This window comes from Salvia hispanica, chromosome 5 (genome assembly GCF_029641045.1).
Source record: "Salvia hispanica isolate PSC_SH4W2 chromosome 5, Shi_PSC_v1, whole genome shotgun sequence".
NCBI classification, from domain to species: domain Eukaryota; kingdom Viridiplantae; phylum Streptophyta; class Magnoliopsida; order Lamiales; family Lamiaceae; genus Salvia; species Salvia hispanica.
In genome coordinates, this window is record NC_142696.1 from 3,285,350 (window position 1) to 3,304,914 (window position 19,565).

At 36.3% G+C, this 19,565-nt stretch overlaps 4 protein-coding genes across 4 annotated transcripts; 3 read left to right on the forward strand and 1 right to left on the reverse strand.

The window, feature by feature from the left end:
* LOC125187996 (epoxide hydrolase 2-like) lies at positions 1-1,459 on the forward strand. The gene is made up of 4 exons (XM_048084709.2): positions 1-340; positions 630-797; positions 870-1,105; positions 1,181-1,459. Exons 1-4 carry the CDS (start codon positions 53-55, stop codon positions 1,425-1,427), a joined length of 939 nt encoding a protein of 312 aa, XP_047940666.2. The 5' UTR covers positions 1-52; the 3' UTR covers positions 1,428-1,459.
* A 7,232-nt stretch (positions 1,460-8,691) lies between these two features.
* Positions 8,692-10,934, forward strand: LOC125189997 (epoxide hydrolase 2-like). Its single transcript, XM_089058326.1, has 4 exons — positions 8,692-9,000; positions 9,736-9,919; positions 9,984-10,219; positions 10,519-10,934. Exons 1-4 carry the CDS (start codon positions 8,723-8,725, stop codon positions 10,763-10,765), a joined length of 945 nt encoding a protein of 314 aa, XP_088914452.1. The 5' UTR covers positions 8,692-8,722; the 3' UTR covers positions 10,766-10,934.
* A 1,077-nt stretch (positions 10,935-12,011) lies between these two features.
* LOC125188620 (epoxide hydrolase 2-like) lies at positions 12,012-14,257 on the forward strand. Its single transcript, XM_048085572.2, has 4 exons — positions 12,012-12,392; positions 13,197-13,364; positions 13,443-13,678; positions 13,815-14,257. The coding sequence occupies exons 1-4, from the start codon at positions 12,105-12,107 to the stop codon at positions 14,059-14,061; spliced, it is 939 nt and encodes a 312-aa protein (XP_047941529.2). The 5' UTR covers positions 12,012-12,104; the 3' UTR covers positions 14,062-14,257.
* Positions 14,258-14,424: 167 nt separating this feature from the next.
* LOC125188619 (4-hydroxy-tetrahydrodipicolinate reductase 2, chloroplastic-like) lies at positions 14,425-17,430 on the reverse strand. The gene is made up of 8 exons (XM_048085571.2): positions 16,941-17,430; positions 16,541-16,778; positions 15,879-16,012; positions 15,714-15,788; positions 15,379-15,480; positions 14,925-15,034; positions 14,744-14,831; positions 14,425-14,584 (listed from the first exon to the last, which is right to left on the reverse strand). Exons 1-8 carry the CDS (start codon positions 17,169-17,171, stop codon positions 14,516-14,518), a joined length of 1,047 nt encoding a protein of 348 aa, XP_047941528.2. The 5' UTR covers positions 17,172-17,430; the 3' UTR covers positions 14,425-14,515.
* Between the last annotated feature and the right edge of the window lie 2,135 nt (positions 17,431-19,565).

Genomic DNA, 19,565 nt, shown 5'->3' on the forward strand with positions numbered 1-19,565 from the left:
ATAGGCTGGCCAAAAATAATAAAATAAGCAAGCAAGTTCTTTCAAGCATTGTATGGAAGAAATTGAACACAACTACACCCAAGTCAACGGGCTGAAGCTCCACACGGCGGAAATCGGAAGCCGCTCTTCGCCATCTGTGGTTTTCTTACACGGATTTCCGGATATATGGTACTCGTGGCGCCACCAGATGATCGCAGTCGCCAAGGGAGGTTTCAGAGCCATCGCACTCGATCACAGAGGATACGGGCTATCCGACCCGCCGCCCCGACCCGACCAAACCACATTCTCGGATCTCATTGCTGATCTGCTTGCTCTCCTTGATTCTCTCAACCTTTCCAAGGTAAGTCACACATTTTTCCAGAACTTTCAGATTTAAGTTTGAAATTTTCTAATTTCAACGCATTTTCATTTATTAGAGATGTTTGCTCTAGATTTCGTTGCTGGTAATGGTAAACGACTCATATTCCTTTGATCAATACGAAATACAAAAAAGGCATGAAGAGAAAGATATATACATAGAGATATTCTGTTGTTTTACAATTTAACAATTGCGGGTTAGATGCTTGACATGATGAATTGCAAATACAGTACATATCCTAATTGAGTTAAATCTATTCCATTGCACACAGGTTATTTTAGTTGGTAAAGATTTTGGATCACGGATTGTTTACTTATTCTCGCTTCTTCATCCTTCGAGAGTATCTGGATTTATCACATTAGGCGTGCCTTTTATTCCTCCAAGTCGTCCCTCAGCAGTGAAGCTCCATAGCGAAGGCTCCTATATCTCTCGATGGCAGGTGGTGCTCTTCATTCTTGACTTGTCCTTGTTTCAACAATCGAACGACCGGACATATAACCTTAATTTTCAGGAACGAGGAAGAGCTGAGGCTGATTTCAGCCGGTTTGACACTAGGACTGTGGTAAGAAATATATACATTCTTTTCTCGAGAAGTGAAGTGCCAACAGCTCTGGAGAATCAGGAGGTCATGGATATCGTAGACTCATCGGCTCCTTTACCACCCTGGTTCACTGAGCAAGACCTCGACGTATATGCTTCTCTGTATGAGAAATCCGGATTCCAAACTGCAATGCAAGTACCGTATAGGTAACGTGGAGCTAGGCTGGCACGAGTAGTACAAAGTAGCTAGCTCTCTATATTGATTGGAATTGTTTTGTGTAGGTCGTTAAATGAAGAGTTCGGCATTACAAATGTGAAGATTGAAGTTCCTGCATTGGTGATCATGGGAGGGAAGGACTACTCGTTGAATTTTCCTGGGATTGCGGAATACATAAAGAGTGGAGTGGCGAAGAGTTATGTGCCCATGTATGAAGCAACATTCTTGCCAGAGGGTTCCCATTTTATGCAGGAACAATTCCCTCACCAAGTTAGTCAGCTAATACTTGACTTTCTTTGCAATCACAGTTGATTTTGAGGTGAATGGTTGCATACATTTTCATTTTTTTTGCCTTTTATTCTACGGTTTATGTTTGATCTCGGCCCACTATTAATTTCATTAGGTAGCGTTCGATTGTCATGACTAATAATAATGAGACTATCCATCGATCTAGGATTAAGTTGTGAGATTATTTTAGTTGGAGGGGGAGGCTATGACTAATTATTATGAGACTATCCATCTAGGATTAAGTTGAGGGGGTCAATCTTATCAACCAAACATGATACATATTTAATCATGGGATTTAGTCTTGCCAACCGAACATCCCATTAGTTTATAACTAGTGAAACCCACATTTTTGGTCTCTAAATTTTGTCAATATAAAATGTGACCCGTATTCCTAGAAAATATTTACCAGCGGCCTCTAAACATTGATGTAATATTGCTAGAATGACTTTTGTATTTGTTTAAATATTTTTAGCATTTCTCTTTCTTGACTCAAGGGCATTTTTGTACTTATACAACTACACTCTTCTGACTTCATCTTCTAACGCTCCCTCTGTCCCAAGATAGTTGAATTGTATTCCCTTTTTAATTTGTTCCAAGGTAGTTGAGTTATTTTCTTTTTTGATAAAAAAAATTATTCTCTCTCACTTTATTGTCTTTTCGCCTTTCTTACTTTATTTCTCTCTTACTTTTCTTTCCACTTTATTCTTTAACAAATCAATTTCTCGAATTCCGTGTCCAAAAGAAATACTTCAACTACCTTGGGGCGGAGGGAATATGTGTTAATTTTTATTAATATAATAATAAATTAATTAAGTAAAAAATTCAGATTCACTATAAAAAATATTTTAATTTCTAAAATATGATTTAAAATTTCTCCAAATATAATTATGTTTTATTTATTACAAATCTTGAATTAGTATGTAGTACTCCCTCCGTCCCAGAGAAGTTGGCACACTTTCCTTTTTAGTTTGTCCCACAAAAGATGTCACATTTCCCTTTTTGGAAAAAGTTCTCTCTCACATGAATATAAAAATTATATTTTCTCTCTCCATTTAACACACAAAACAAAACCTCCTAAAATCTCGTGTCATTTTCAAAGTATGCCAACTTCTCTGGGACGGAGGGAGTAATATATTTGAGTTTAAGCATAAATCTCAAAAATATCGTAATTTTACATTTTACATCTTCTAAATATAAATAATATTTGTCATTATGTATTGCATTGATCACATGTCAATTTTCTCACAATCCGACGTTGAGCTAGCACGAAAACAAAATATTTAGGGTTAGGGTTGAGTATTTATAACTCAATTAGTACATGCTCGATTAGCCCGCAACCCGAATAGGGTTGGCCCCAAATCCGCTAGATTGGCCTGATTAACAATCCTAACTAGGAGTATAAAATTATTGGTTCAACAGGCTTTTTTTTATTCTAAGATAAATAATTACATTTGTTATAATATATTATTACTATTTAATGAAAAATAATACTAATAGATACTCTCTTCATCCTGCAATAGGAGTCACTCTTATTGTTGGCACGGGTTTTAAGAAATGTAAAGAATAATGGGTTGAAAAAGTTAGTAGAATATGTGACTCACTCTTTTATATTAGTTTTATAATGAAATGTGAGTGAAGTGTGACATACTTAGTGGAATGTGAGACCTACTTAGCATTTATGGTAAAAATAAAATTATTTTAGGATGGATCAAAATGACAAAATGTGACTCTTATTATAGAATGAGGGAAGTAATTCTCTGCGGTTTGGTTGGATGGGTGGAAATAAACCAACAAAAATGCATAATAAATTAATAAGTCAGAAATAAATATCAAGAATAAAGAAAATAGAAGTTAATTAAATGGAGCATTGTAGAAATACTGTAATAGCATGGACTAGTACTAAACAGAATTTTGGCATGTTATCGCCCCTGCAACCAAAATCTGACACATAATTTGCTACTTTCTCCGTTCTAAGATAAGTGACTATAAATTTTTCGGCACGGGATTTAAGGAAACGAGGTTTTGTTTGTGATTTGTAAAGTTGAAAGTGAATGAAGTAAGAGAGTTAATAAAATAGAGAGAAAAAGTAAGAGAGGGGATATCAAAAAAGGAAATGAGTTACTTATCTTGGGACGTCCCAAAAAAGAACATGAGTCACTTATGTTGGGACGGAGAAAGTATTTTTTTGAGTTATCCGATATTTGAAAATAAATTTACTCTATATTTTACTATATCATTATAATCATATTTTTACTATAAACTAGTATTATTACTCATGTTATGCACGGGACATAAGATTTTCAAATAATAAAGGTCAATTATAAGGTAAGTAGATTAAAAAACAAGAATAAAGAGAATATAATTATGTTTGTAGTTAAGAATATGTGTTAATTACAATAAAGTATTCATAACACTATAAACAATTAAATATTATAAACAATAACAAAAAGAGAAATGTACTTCTCTAAACTCACTCTAAATGAAACATTTTATATTCGGCAAACAATTGTATATAATTTTAATTTCTGGTATAAATAGACTAAAATAAAATAGAACAAATGACGAAGAGGAGATGTGCAATTAATGATCCAATAATATGAGTTATTAATATAACACATAAACAAACAGATTCACCAAACAATCGATTTAAGGAGTAGCCGCCTCGTGTCAATTGCAAACACAATGCAATTTATAAATAGGGCTAGTATAACCTAAAAAGATACTTCCTCTGTACGCGAATAGGAGTCTCGTTTTTTTATTTTGGTCCGTCCGCGAATAGGAGTCCCGGTTCATAATTACCATAAATGGTAAAGAGACCCCACATTCCACCAACTCATTCCACTCACATATCATTTAAAACTAATATATATAAGTGAGACTCATATTCCATTAACTTTCTTCCATCCACTTTTCTTAAAACCCGTGCCAAAAACAAATGGGACTCCTATTCGCGGATGGAGGGAGTAGTAGCAGCCGCATCCTTTGTGGTAGTCCCTAAAAGCATAGACTGCTTCATGAAGAATTAGGACAAAAGAAGATTAAATGGTACTCCCTATCAAAACTTCATTCACTAATTCTAGTATACACAACGCATAGGGCTTTCAAATTCAATATGCTAAACTTTTTCTAAAATTGCATATACTTTGATTAAAATAATATCTTATAATACTTATCCGTCCCAGAATAAGCGAATCATATTCCATTTTGAAATGTCCAACTATAAGTGCGTCATTTTCTTTTTTGGCAAAAAAAACATCTCTTACTTTATTCTCCATCTTTGCTTTTCTATTTTTCCCTCTCTCATACTTTAACTTTCTCTATTTTAACTATTTTGGGACGAAGAGAACATCATATCCGTCCCACAATAAGAGTCCTATTTTACTTTTACTATAAATGGTAAGTAAGCCCCACATTCTACAAACTTATTCAACTCACTTTATATATATATAAGTGAGATTCATATTCTTCTAATTCATTCAATCCACTTTTCTTTACCTTTTTTAAAATTCGTTTCATAACTAAATAGGAATACTATTGCGGGATGAAGAAAATATGACTTTAGAAAAGAAAAATGCAGAATATATGATTGCTGGTTCAAAATATTATTACTAATCTTGATTTTCAGAAATTGAGAATTTGATTAGTTTTAGAATTATGCCCATGTAATATCATATGTTATTATTCTCTCTTTTATGAAACATAATAAATTTATACTCTACGGTTCTGGGGGTTGGAATACTTATTTTTTATAACAGATGGTAGGAATTAGATTTGTGTTAAATTTTTAGTTACCAATGGAAACATCAAGATTATACTTTTAATTATGGCTTCTAAATTGTTTTAAATTGCATGTTTAGATGCATAAAAGGGATGCACAAGAGGAGAACCGGCTGATTGAAAAGCTAAGAGCATTAGGAATGAGGTGTTGGAATCTATGCCCGGTCAAAGGATTTTGATCAATTATAATCTCAATAAGATATTTAATTTTGTGAAATTAAATGATATAGCGTCGACTACATTCGTAGTAGATGACCGTGGTATATTCATTTTCTCAAATCCGATTACCAAATTCGATTACCGGTGAGTGAGAAATAATAGATTGAAGTTGTGCAAAATTGCAAACTAATTATATGAGCTATGAGAGAAGCTATGAGATTAATTAAGAGAGTTAATTATACCACATTGGAAGTTACAACCTTATTAATCAAGTATTTAATAAGAAAGATTTTATTCTATGTAATAATTCTAGTGGACTAAGATGGGCTGTAGAATCCACACGCGCCGCCGCCGCGAGCCTCTTGGCAATTGGTCTTTGGGCCTGGTCGTGTGGCTCGAGGCTTGGGTTCGACCCTAGGCTGGTCTAGTTCTTTTTAGACCACCACCGTTTCTTCGTCAGCGAGCCAAGTGAGATGACACCTCGTCAGTAACGCCTCGTAACGGTCGGTGGTTACAGCCTTCTACACATCAAACACTCTAAGCATTTTGCATCATAAGCTCTCTCCCTCTCTTGCATTGTTTTTCTACCGGAAGCTCTGTCATCTCCTCCATCCAGTTCGTCGAGCTCTGCTGATAGAGGTGCTGCTTCACCAGAGACGTAGCCGTTTTTTTTGGGGACGAAACGTCAATCCGAGAGCACTACCGGGGTATATCTCGTCTTGTGGAAAGAGGCCTCCTCGACTCGGCTATTTCCTACTTTACTGTTTCATTTTCTGTTGTAATTTCGTTTCAGTTTTTTACACTTGTATTCCTTCTTTTGGGTTGTATTACGCCCGACTTTTATCTCTTGTAATCCAGAAACTAACATGAGGGTCAAGCCATCGGGCCCCCATCGGCTCCCACCATCTTCCATTGTAGAGAGGGAGCCGATGAACACACCCAATCGCCTCAGCCGATGTGCGATCGGCTCTGCATCGGCCCTGCCATCGGCTCCCATTGCGGGACGCCATGGCCGATTTCAATATATTTTTCTAATTTATTAAATTTCTTCCCATATTATAAATACCTCACAATCTTATTCATTTCACACACCATATCCTTCTCTACTTACATTTTCTCTTACTAGAATGTCAAAAATTCTGACTCCAACTTAATTGAGATAAGAGTGAGTAATAGATTTGGATTTTATATTTACAATGTAAAAGCTAATTATTATGTTTAAATAGGCCTCCAACATGGATGGCGGAACAACCAAGAAAATTGCAAATGATAGTCAAAAGAAATTTTCAAAAGAAAATCAATTCATTTCACTCACCATATCCTTCTCTATTCATATTTTTCTCTCAGTAGTCTATTGAAAAGTTTTTACTCCACTTAATTGAGGAGAGGTAAGTAATAGATTTGGATTTTATATTTTCAATATAAAAGCTAATCATTATTCCCTCCGTCCCACATTAAGAGTCACTTTTTGCCATAAAAGTCCGTTCCAGTTTAAGAGTCACTTTTAGAATTTTCCGTATTTGGTCATACAATTTTACCCCATTCTTCATCAAAATAACATAAAAATGCAATTATCTATATTAAAATAAATCAAAACAAAAATCAAAAGTCAAAAGGGACCCATCTTCAACCAACTCCACTATCTCACTTCATTTATTACACATTCTACCATCTCACTTCATTTATTACACACTTCGACTCTTTCTTAAAATCCGAGTCATAACAATAAGTGACTCCAAATATGGAATGGAGGGAGTATATTTAAATAGGCCTGCAACATGGATGGTTGAACGACCAAGGAAATCTCAAAAGATAGTCATCACACTGCTGTTAACTATGTAGCAACGGGCCCAAAAGATTTTATAATATGCTTTGAAAAATTAAAGCCTACAAAATCATTAAGAAAGAAAAGAAAAGAAACTATATTTTCCCATAAAAATATGCCATATGACATTCCAAAAAATTGTCACTTTATATATTGACATGAGCGAACACATGTATAATAAGGGTGGGACTAAAGCCCTTAATAAATTTATTTTCTAATCTATTTTCTTTGGTAAATTTTTTAATTTAATCCAAGTTTATCACAAATTATTATGCAAAAGCCCGATAAATATTCTAATATACCAAAAAATATACTTTAAAACAAAATTTATAAATTTCGGCCCTTATTGTTATTTATTTCTGCGTCCGCCCCTGTACATTGATAGATCTATTTCCAAATTATATAAAAATAAGACTTATATTTCACTAATTTTTCAGTAATATCCTTTATAAATAAATAAAAAAAATTTATATCCATGGTAAGTTAAGTGTGTCTTTAAATGGTGGATGGACTATGGAGAGAGTATATGTTACGGCATTAAATTTCAGTGATCGTCCTGTATAGACCTGCCCAAGGTTTACTGAACCGGAGGTTAAAACTGAAACCGTAACCGCCGGTTACGGTTCCGAACAGAAACCGTGAGAATTTACCCGAATCGAAACCGTCGATTTTTAAACCGTGGTTCGGTTCAAGTTCAAAATTTTTCAAACCGAAACTGTACCGGAAGCGCTGGTCCCGGGCGGTTCAAATCGGAATCGCGAAAAACCGCCGGAAAATCGTGAAACCAAGCCGAAACTACAAAAAATCGGCGGTTCGGAACCGTGAAAAACTGTAAAAAAAATCGTCGGAAAACCGTTGGTTCGGAACCTAAACCGAAACCGGCAGTTTTGATACCGGAACCGTAACCGCGAAACACCCTCGCAGTTCGGTTCCGGTTCAACAATTTCCAAAACCGAAACCGACGGTTCTGAACCGTTACCGCCGGTTCCTGAACCTTGGTCACCTCTAGTCCTATATAATTATCAGGATTTCAACTTGGTTGTTTCTTTGACTCACAATTCACAAAGGTTTACTACTCCTAGGCTAGTACAGTAGCGCGCCATTTTAACATTGTAGTTTTGTCCTCAGCAAAAAGCCTACAACAATTGTTGGATGTCATCAACAACTGCTTTAATTGTGAATTTCTCTCTCTGTATGCGAAGAAGAGTCCCATTGTTGGATGTCAACAACTGTCTTAATTGTGAATTTTTTTCTCTGTCTGCGAATAGGAGTCCCGTTTTTCCATTTTAGTCTGTCCATGAATTGGAGTCTCAGTTCACTTTTACATGATAAGATCTCACCTTTCACTAACTCATTTCGCTTGCCTTTCAATTAAAATTAATTTATACAAGTGTAGCCCTATTCAACAAACTTTTTTCTATTAACTCTTTTTAACATTTCTTAAAATCTGTGCCCGCTCATGAATGAGACTCCTAATGGCGGACGGAAGGAGTATAATTTATGATATATAAGTGTGCTAAATGATGGAGTAAAATCCCATTTCATTTCCCTCAAAAGCATGGATAAAATCCAGCACAAGTTCGTACAAGTCAACGGTCTAAAGATCCACGCGGCGGAGATCGGCGGCGAGTCATCTCCGGCGGTGGTGTTCTTGCACGGTTTCCCGGAAATATGGTACTCGTGGCGGCACCAGATGATCGCGGTGGCGGAGGCCGGGTTCAGAGCCATTGCTCCGGATTACAGAGGGTACGGGCTATCCGACCCGCCACCCGAACCCGACAAAGCCTCCTTCAAGGACCTCGTGGCGGACCTTCTCTCGCTTCTTGACGCTCTTGCTCCAAAAGGTTCGCTTTCACCTTGTTTTTTCCCCTTTTATAATTTACTCCATTAGTTTTAATTAATAAACTAGCCACTGACTTTTCCTCATTTCTGTTAATGACTTTGGTGTGTGAACTTAGGGCCTTAATATGTATCGTATCTTTTTCTTAAGATGGTTGAGAAATTGAAAATGATCCTTGAGAACTCATCCGACTGGAACATGTATTAACAAATCATCTACGTTTGGTTAATCACAATTTAGTAAAAGCTTAAAATATAAATATAATATTATTGAAAGAAACAAAAGTACCAAGAATTACAAAAAAAAATCACATAGAAGAAATATCAATACAACAATTAAAGTGTACGTATAACTTGCTATAGAATTTAATACTCTCTTCGTTCCTTCATAGTTGAGTCATTTTTTCATTATGGGAAGTTCCCTCATAATTGAGTCATTTCCATATATAGTAATTTTTCCCTCTCTCTTACGTTACTCTCTCTTACTTTATTTTCTCTGCTTTATTCACTTTTTACTTTATTCTCTTTACCTTTTTCTCTTTCTTATTTTTTTTATCTATTTATTTAACACACTCAACATTCATTTCTTAAACTCCGTGCCAAAAAAGTTCCGCCTCAACTATGAGGTAACGAAGGGAGTACAAAACATGTACTAAAAACACCAATAGATATCACTTAATATATGTTTATCAGCTTTACATAAAGAGGTGAGAGGTGGTTTGATAATTTTCATGTTGGGCAGGCTTTTGTGATCGGCAAGGATTTTGGAGCCGTAGTTGCTTACTTATTTGCACTATTTCACCCTGACAGAGTGTGTGGAGTTATTACCATGGGTGTACCTTACCTGCCTATCAATGCTTCCATTTCCTCTACAGCTGACCATCTTCCCGAAGGTTTCTATGTCGCCAGATGGCAGGTATATATGCTTGTCTTCATTCTTTAGTTTCCCGAATACTCACAACTCACTTTTTCCATCTCAGCAACCTGGACGAGCCGAGGCTGATTTTGGCCGCTTTGACAACAAAACAGTGGTGCGCAACGTCTACACTCTCTTCTCGCGCAGTGAGATACCAATCGCGCGTGAAAACCAAGAGATAATGGACCTTGTCGATTCCTCCACTCCCTTACCACCTTGGTTCTCTGAAGAAGATCTTGCAAACTATGGCTCTCTCTACCAAAACTCTGGCTTCCAAACTGCTCTCAAAGTCCCTTACCGGTAAACGAATCAAATTAGCTAGTATGAATCTTACGATGTTTGTTGTGTTATGTACAAACTCCATCCCACATCGGGAGTCTGAGGGAAGTAGCCACCTAACCTGGCTCTGATACCAGTTGTTAGGATGCCAACCTGGCTTTGGGTCAAGCCTGCACGGATTTGTTTTTGGGTCACTCCCAAAAGGCCTCAAACTAATTGGGGTTGGACAGGAATTATATACACCTTCCAACTTCCCTCAAATGTCCGATGTAGGATAGGTTTGTACTAACATGTTGGCTAACTTGAATGAAAATATATAGGTGTAAGTCTGAAACTTACAACATCACAAATGAGAAAGTTGAGGTCCCGGCATTGTTTATCATGGGTGAGAAGGATTATGTCATCAAGATCCCTGGCATGGAGGACTATATAAGGAGCGATCGAATGAAGGCGTTTGTTCCGAAGGTGGAGACGGTGTTTGTGCCGGAAGGGAGTCATTTTGTGCAGGAGCAGTTCCCTCAGCAAGTGAATCTCCTTATCCTCAACTTTCTACAAAAAAATGTTTGAAGGCTATACTTCTGTCCGGACGCTTCTGTTGTTTCTATTGTAATAAGAGTTTTGTCTCTCTGTATTATGTATAAAAAGCTTTAAAAAGTTTAAGTTGTTTAATGGTTTTACAAATTTAGATTGGCCGTGTGAAATAGTTCTAAAAAAATTGGATCCATAATTACATTTATCCTGTGACATGTAGCCTATATATTGATTTCATAATTAAGTTTCAATTTAAATGTTCATAAGCTTTTATTTTTAGATTAGTAATTCCAAATTTTCACAAGTGAAGATGGAAGGGATGCATATATGCTTTTGAGTTGTGATTCGCGAGCGGCATATCTTGATGTTGCATTCGAGCAGGAAAATGAGAGTTTACAACAGCGATAATATTCACAGCGATTGGTTTGGTTATTTTTAGGGGGATTATGAGAACGACAACATCAGAGGAATTAGTGACAAAGAGGACGACATTGAAGCTGGTTCACAGCATGATATTGTTCTTTGTGCCTGATCCCACAAGTTCGGCTTGGATCAGTCACTGGAGTGTATGGTTGTATATATTGTTTGTTTTTGTTAGAGCTATATCTAGGGTTATCACGTTGTATATTATATTACTCCGTATTTCCTAACAGTAAATAGACGATAGATATTGTAAAAATTAGTAATCGCATTGGAACCTATCCTATAGTTGCACGATTTTCTTCATAGCTGTAATTTGTGGCTTTCACAATGCAAGTAAGGATACTAAACTAATATTTCTACCACGCCATTTTAACATATTCCCTTCGTCCATAAAACATACTAGTCTCGTTGATGGAGGTCTCGAATTTTAACGCAAAACTGGTAAAGTATAAAAAAAAGATAAAATGCGAGTAATAAATTAGAAGTAACTTTCCATTTTTAACCGAACTTTTCTTAAATTGTGTGCTTACTCATTTTAAGACCAATTTTGGTGTAGGAGATGGAAATAAGAGACTATTTACCGTAGTACTATTCCCTCTGTTCCATAGTATTACAGTTATTTTGTCATTTTAATACATTCTATAGTAGTGGAGTCATTTCTCTTTTTAATAAAATACAACATTTTTTCTCATTTACTTAACTTGCTAACACAATTTTTTTCTTAAATCGCATGCAGAATGAAAGTGTCTCAACTACCGCGGATCAGAGGGAGTACTATTTATCATGGACGAAGGATGGATTATACTTTTTGTCCTCTAGCTTTGTAATATGTGGCTTTCAAATATACTCCACCTAGATCCAACAACTTCTTCAATTGTTAGTAGTACTATAATAGTGTGGTGAATGATAAAAATCCCATTTACTATATTCTTCTCAAAACTATCGATCGAGCATGGATAAAATCCAGCACAAGTTCGTACAAGTCAACGGTCTAAAGATCCACGCGGCGGAGATCGGCGCCGAGTCATCTCCGGCGGTGGTGTTCCTGCACGGTTTCCCGGAAATATGGTACTCGTGGCGGCACCAGATGATCGCGGTGGCGGAGGCCGGGTTCAGAGCCATTGCTCCGGATTACAGAGGGTACGGGCTATCCGACCCGCCACCCGAACCCGACAATGCCTCCTACAAGGATATCGTGGCGGATCTTCTCTCGCTTCTTGACGCTCTCGCTATCCAAAAGGTTCGCTTTCACCTTCTTTTTCCCCCTTTTCCGTTTAATTTAATAGTCCTAATAATTTGATGATATTTGGGTTTTCTATTATATTAATAAATTCATTTTTTTATTGACTTTCTAGAAATTTATAATTTTATATGTGGACTTGTGCCTTTAAACTTTGTGTGCAAATTGATTCATAACAGCATATGCAACTTCTCAATCTTTTTCTGATGTTAGTTGAGAAATTGAAATACACTGTGAGAAATAAACGAAATGCAAAATAATTATGGATAAATCATTTATGATTCTTTAATCACAACTGGAACTTGACTAATACTACTTTAATAAGTTTAAAAGCTTAAAATATAAATGTATATACAATTAGTACAAAAAGTTCACAAAAGAAATATCAATTCAATCAAAATGTATAGATTGCAATAGAATTTACAGTAAGAAAATGATACAAAACAGGGCTAAAATAAAACACCGATAAAAGTATTTCAGACTACTGGAAAAATAACGAAACATGATCATAATTTATGAAAACAATAAAATTCACAGAAAGATCTGAAGAGCAAGATGTGAGAAACTGCAACTAATGAAAATAAATTAATGATGCAAAAAAGAATACTAGTTTTACTACATCTTGTAGGGATGGAAAAAAAAAAAGCACAATTTATAATTATAATGTGGAAAAAACAGGATCTTTATATGATGATAGATATCAGAGAACATAATTTGAATATGTATATCAGCTTTAAATAAAGAGGTGGTTTGAAATTTCCATGTTTCACAGTATTAACCTGTTTATGCAATATGTTGGGTCAGGCCTTTGTGATAAGCAAGGATTTTGGAGCCAGAGTTGCTTACTTATTTGCACTCATTCACCCTGACAGAGTCTGTGGAGTCATTACCATGGGTATACCTTACCTGCCTATCACTCCCATCTCCTTTACTGAACATCTTCCCGAAGGTTTCTACATCGCGAGATGGCAGGTATGCATATATCTTCATTCTTTAGTTGCCCAATATTATATGATATGACTAGAGCTCAGCTTAATCTGTCCATCTCAGAAACCTGGGAGAGCCGAGGCTGATTTTGGCCGCTTTGATAACAAAACAGTGGTGCGCAATGTTTACATTCTCTTCTCGCGCAGTGAGATCCCAATCGCGCATGAAAACCAGGAGATAATGGACATAGTCGATTCCTCCACTCCTTTACCACCTTGGTTCTCCGAAGAAGATCTTGCAAACTATGGCTCTCTCTATGAAAACTCTGGCTTCCAAACTGCTCTCAAAGTCCCATACAGGTACGGAACACCATACTTGTTTCTTTATATTCGTATTTACGAATGAGTGGTGGACACAATCAAGTTAAGTAAAATTATAACATTAGTATGAATCTTCGCTTTCCTGCCTTTGGCTAACTTGGATGAAAATATATAGGTCGATGTCTGAAACTTTCGATATCACAAATGAGAAAGTTGAGGTCCCGGCATTATTTATCATGGGTGAGAAGGATTATGTGTTCAAGTTCCCTGGCATGGAGGACTATATAAAGAGCGACCAAATGAAGATGTTTGTTCCGAATGTGGAGACGGTGTTTGTGCCAGAAGGGAGTCATTTTGTGCAAGAGCAGTTCCCTGAGCAAGTGAATCACTTTATCCTCAACTTTCTCAAGAAAAATATTTGAAGGCTAGATCTCTGTCAGGAGACTCAGGACCATACTATTTCTGTTGTTTCTAATATATAAGAGTTTCAAGAAGTGTGAATTGTTGTGTATCTTTGATCGTTAACGACTATTTCCCCTATGTACGCACTAAATAATCAAGTCCATATTGCAACTACTAGTTTGAGAACAATGAGAAGCCAGTGTGAGTTGTTGTGTATATTTGATCGTTAACGACTATTTCCCCAATGTACGCACTAAATAATCGAGTCCATATTGCAACTACTAGTTTGAAAAGCATATGTGATGTTGTGTATCTTTGGGCGTTAACTACTATTTCCCCCAAGGTACACACCAAATAATCGAAGCCCATATTGCAACTACTAGTTAGAGAAGCCAATAAATAATCACTTCGAAAAAAAAGCTCTGTCATCATGCTATTTCATGGGAAAGAAACTACAAAACTCTGACAAATTCTTTATCTCATATTACCCTCGCGGAGAACATCAATCATATCATAAATCCGTTTGTCAGCGTTTGATCTCACCTGCATCTCGCAAAAGAGGTTTAAATTAGGACAATTGTACAACAACGGAGCAAAATGAACATGTCAATAATATGCTAAGCACACTTTTTTCTCAAAATCGAATCGTATGCAACAGTTTGTCAATCGAATATTACTAATCATAGTAAAACAAAGTAGTACCTTTTTGGCGAGGAATAGAATAGCATCAACAGTACCCTCTGCATAGATTGATCTACCACATACGTTGTGTTGAAACTCAAAGGAGACACTGTTCCAGTGGACATACATATGCAATAATGAGAAATGTGCAATTAACTAATCAAAAGAATCCACAATCAGAAAAAAGCGGGCTGATACTTACGTTCCATCAGGTGATGTTAGGTGATACATGTGAAATGCATGACCGGACAAATATTCTTCAGGGACACCCACCATCTCAACTTGTAACCTAGGGTCCCTTATTAGTTTTACCTGATTGAGGAAAAGATTTGATAAATATAGTAACGAAAAACCATTATAACCCCATCTCAGAGAAATGCTTCCAAACAGAATGCGATAGGCCACAAACACGATTTCAGTCATTGCGCACACACAAAATGGGAAGTACTTATCTGCTAAATGCAAAATGACTTTTCAGTGCATTACAACCTCATGGCTCTTAATTTTGAGGGTACCTACAGAATTCCCTAGTTGAGATATCCCCAATTCCCAGAATGATTGGCATCAATACTTAACAGTAGATAGTCATTGCATTATAATAACTGGAACCCCTTCCCATGGTGCATGAAAAGAACAAACTTAATTGTTAAGTGTACCTGCTCTTCCTCAAATTCAGCTCCCAGTTTTTTGAAACAAGAGATGACAGCCTTAGCAGTTCCAGAAACATCCAACTTGCTAGCTTGATGAGACTCCATTACCTATACAAATGTTAGGCAGTAGAGAGAAGAAAATGCATATTAGAGGCTGGCCACAACTTAGGAGCTCAGTAAAAAAGAAAACGTAAAACCTCAAGCCAGTTAGTTGCTACTTGTAGAACAAAAGGACCCTTTATGTAAAAAGATACCATCAAGAACATGCAAAAAATCAATACTGAATATGATCAAACAAGGCTGCTGGATCATAATTAAAACATGAAGCGAATAGAATTTACCTCTAGATCGTACCCAGAAAAGGCACCAGGAAATTGTTCTGACATAATTTCCATGGCTGCAAGAAATGCTACCACCTAAAAAGATCAGTTCAAAAAAGTTATTCATGTAAAGTACGAGAGAATTAATGACAGTGAACAAAAGTCAGTTGCTTAAGATTTGGGCACCTGTTTACCCATTTGGGGAGATATCACAGCATAAACTTTTGAGTCATCCACAGTCTTATACAGAAGCTCCCTGTCTCCTCCAGTAGTTCCCATTACAAAGGGTACCCCGACTTTGCAATAAAGGGCTGCATTATCTGTATATCATGACATGAAGGTTACAGAAGTCAGTCTTGATATTAGATGAAAATATAGGGACACGGGGCAAGAAACTTGCCACACATCCCTTGTCAGTCCATGCAGAGTTATCAAGTTCTTAGGTAACAAACAACTTTAAACCATGGTCATCCACGTCAACTGAAGTTGGCACATAACCACTGAAGAATTTGCAGCTTATCATTTCTATCTTTTAAAATAAGAATAGCAAAATTTTCAGATAACGCCTGACAGAATTCAAGTTTTACATCAAGACTAACAACTATAACAATCCAATCATACAAACAACAGCTACATGGGACCAGTATTGTGCTACATAAATGTAGTGAGAATCTTGACATAACTCTATGTGACTTGTGACATGAGCTTAGTCGTGTAACACCTAAAAATATCATTCATGCAAAACTAGTTCAAGATTCAAAAGTGTTATAGGACATGTTCAATCAGTAACCACCCACTAACACCTCAAATTCTATCTGGATTCTACAGCAAAATGAGTCAGTGAATACCATTCACAGCAGATGGTACTGTGTAGTCGACTACAATCAAGTCCGGGTATTCCTTAAATGCCGAAGACAATACAGATTCTCTGTCAGATGGACCGTGAATTTCAATCTGCTTTCCATTGAAATCCAAGATTTTCCCAACATCATCCGGACCACCTAACGCTACAGGAACCGGGTTAAGCCCAGCAGCTATGGCGGCTTCAAGCACAGCCCTCCCCACTTTCCCTGTACAGCCATTCACCTATAGCAAAATACAAATTTCAACAGCGATTATGATATAGTATAGCAGAAGTAAAGTGCACACTTTCTATATCAGCAAATGCTTCAATTTCTAATTGATAAGAAACAAACAGCACCAAAATCCATAACAGATGAAATACAACTCGACGAAACCAAAATCTACCATTATCGATGTTCCAACAATCCTCGGGTCAAGCGTAGACACCAGCGCGACAGATTGCACTGAGTTGCTGGCCATCGCGACGAGAGGTTTTCGCGGAATAGAAGGTCTACAGCTTAACCTATTACCAAACGGTTTTTCAATTTTCAACTCAAAGCACGGATTTAGCAGATGAATGTCTTCTCGCCGAGTTGTGTAGCTGGCGTTGAACGAGGGCGTCACTACAAATGCCATTTAGATAAGGAGTGGCAAATAGATAGGGTTCGATAGCCAATAATTCCCGATAAAGCTTTGATTAGAAGAAACGGTACGACTTAGGCTGGACTCTGCACAGCAGCTACGACGACGAAGGTCGGCGGCTGAGCTGAGCTGAGCACCGCGACGGCTTAGGGTTTAAGACGAGGACGGAACGATTTCCAAATCCTTCTACGGATACTTTCTTTTATTCTGGATTAACTAAAACATTTGCAATCAATCATAAACTAAAACTGCTTCGAAGGGAACAGTGAGAAGAAAGAAACCCGGTTTATTTTACTACCTTCATCCGAATTAATAATATTTTAATTATTTTTTCTTTCTATATCTCTTACTTTATTAATTATATAAAATTCATAACATCTGAAATTTTTTATTTTTGGAAAATGTAAATAATAATCTCATTGTTAGGAAACGGTGAGAGGAAAAAACCTCATGTTTTTTTTTGTTTTATGCAAATTCAACTTTTCAATTTTATTTAGTCAAGTAAACTAACTTAATGTAGCAACCATTGTTTTTAAAATTAATTTAATTCACAAATATCTATGAAGATATTTATAATTATTAATTTTCTTTTTAAATCCAATTCGAAACAATTTTTGGTATCTTAATATTAATACTAATACTAATACTAATACTACTATTAAGCTAGTAGTCGAAAATCGAAATATGATATGGCTTTTTTATTTATAAACTATTACTGTTTATGCTGTGAAATAATTATAAATAAGATATGGCTATTAAACTATGTTGTTTTAATTGAAGAATTTGATTTTACAGTGATGAATGAATATGCTATTGGGCTTGTCGAGGATCGAACCACTACGTTGAGACAAATCTTTTTGTTAGAATACTCGTATCTTTTGATTTGATAGTCGTCATGTTAAGTCACTAGCTCCCGTCGTGGTTATAAGAGCATTAACAATGGTTGGTCCATCTCATAATCTATTTAAAAAAATTTCTGTCACGTGAATAGGCTCATCTCAGAGCCTATCTCCCTGCAATAAGAGCCCATCACATAGCATATCTCAGAAGTAGAACCTATATTTTTTTCACATCATCACTATTTTATATTTTTTACTTTTAATTTAGTAAAATAAAATAATATAATAACATCAAATAAAGACAACTCAATAAAAATGCTCCCTCCGTCCGCCACTAGGAGTCCCGATCACTTTTGCGCACCCGTTTTGTAAAAATGATAATAAATAGTTAAAGTGGAGAAATAGTTAAGTAAGAGATAGAATAATGTTGACAAGGGTCTTCTTATCATTATTCTCTTTCCTACTTTACCATTTCTCCACTTTAACTATTTATTATCATTTTTACAAAACATGTGCGCAAAAGTGACCGGGACTTCTAATGGCGGACGGAGGGAGTAAATTTTATTAAAAACAAACATCCTACATTTAAAAAAAATATCGAAAAAACATTATTATAAATACTAAAAAACATTGTGACTAGAGAGAAATAAAATATAGAGTGAGATAAAATGGAGTGGGATAAATGTGAATAATTAGTGGGCAATGACTTATATATAAGATAAAAAATGAATTAAAAAAAAAAAAAAAGAGGAGGAGATCTGTTGTGGTTGTGTCGATCAATCGGCCCTGAGGAGGAGCCCATGGTGGGTGGCCATCGCCCCTTGCTCCACAATGAAGGCCTCAGAGAGCCGATGGGGAGGCCGATCGCTCGGCCCTTGCGATCGGCCTCCATTGTGGGTGCTCTAAATATTGTTGGATACTTTGTTAATTTTGATGCTAGAATTTGACTTTTCATTTTGATCACACTTGATAATAACTGAATCGTAGCATTCGTTATTTGGTCAGTCGTCGATCAGATATGCAGTGTTACAGCTGAAGTGACTGTGCAACTGGTGGTGAGTGATAGGAGCACAATTCTGACTGGACGACATCGGTGTAGAACCTTCCCCTCAGGGTTGAACTAGTGATGAGTGATGAGTGTGCAAAGACGCTTATAGGAATATGTGTTGCAGCCACAAAAGGTTCAACTTTAGTCCGCCATTTTGTCCAAGAGAGTGGTATGGTTTTTCTTTTTTAAAACTAAAAATCTATTGAACCGTCACATGTTCGCAATTGAACCGATTGATTTATGATTCATAGCGGCTCAAATATCGAACAATTTGTTGGTTGAAATTGGACCGAATAATATGTTGATTTGCAGCCGAATCGATTAGTTTGATCCAATTTTACAACATTGCTCAGAGCATAGAGAATTATCAACTTAGACCCACTTCCTCGTCGTCAAGTTCTCCAAATACTGTTAAGTATTACAAAATTTCGCCGGATGAATCCTAGCTCTATATTTAATTTTGTATATTTCAACAAAAGATTCTTGAGAATTCAACCACAA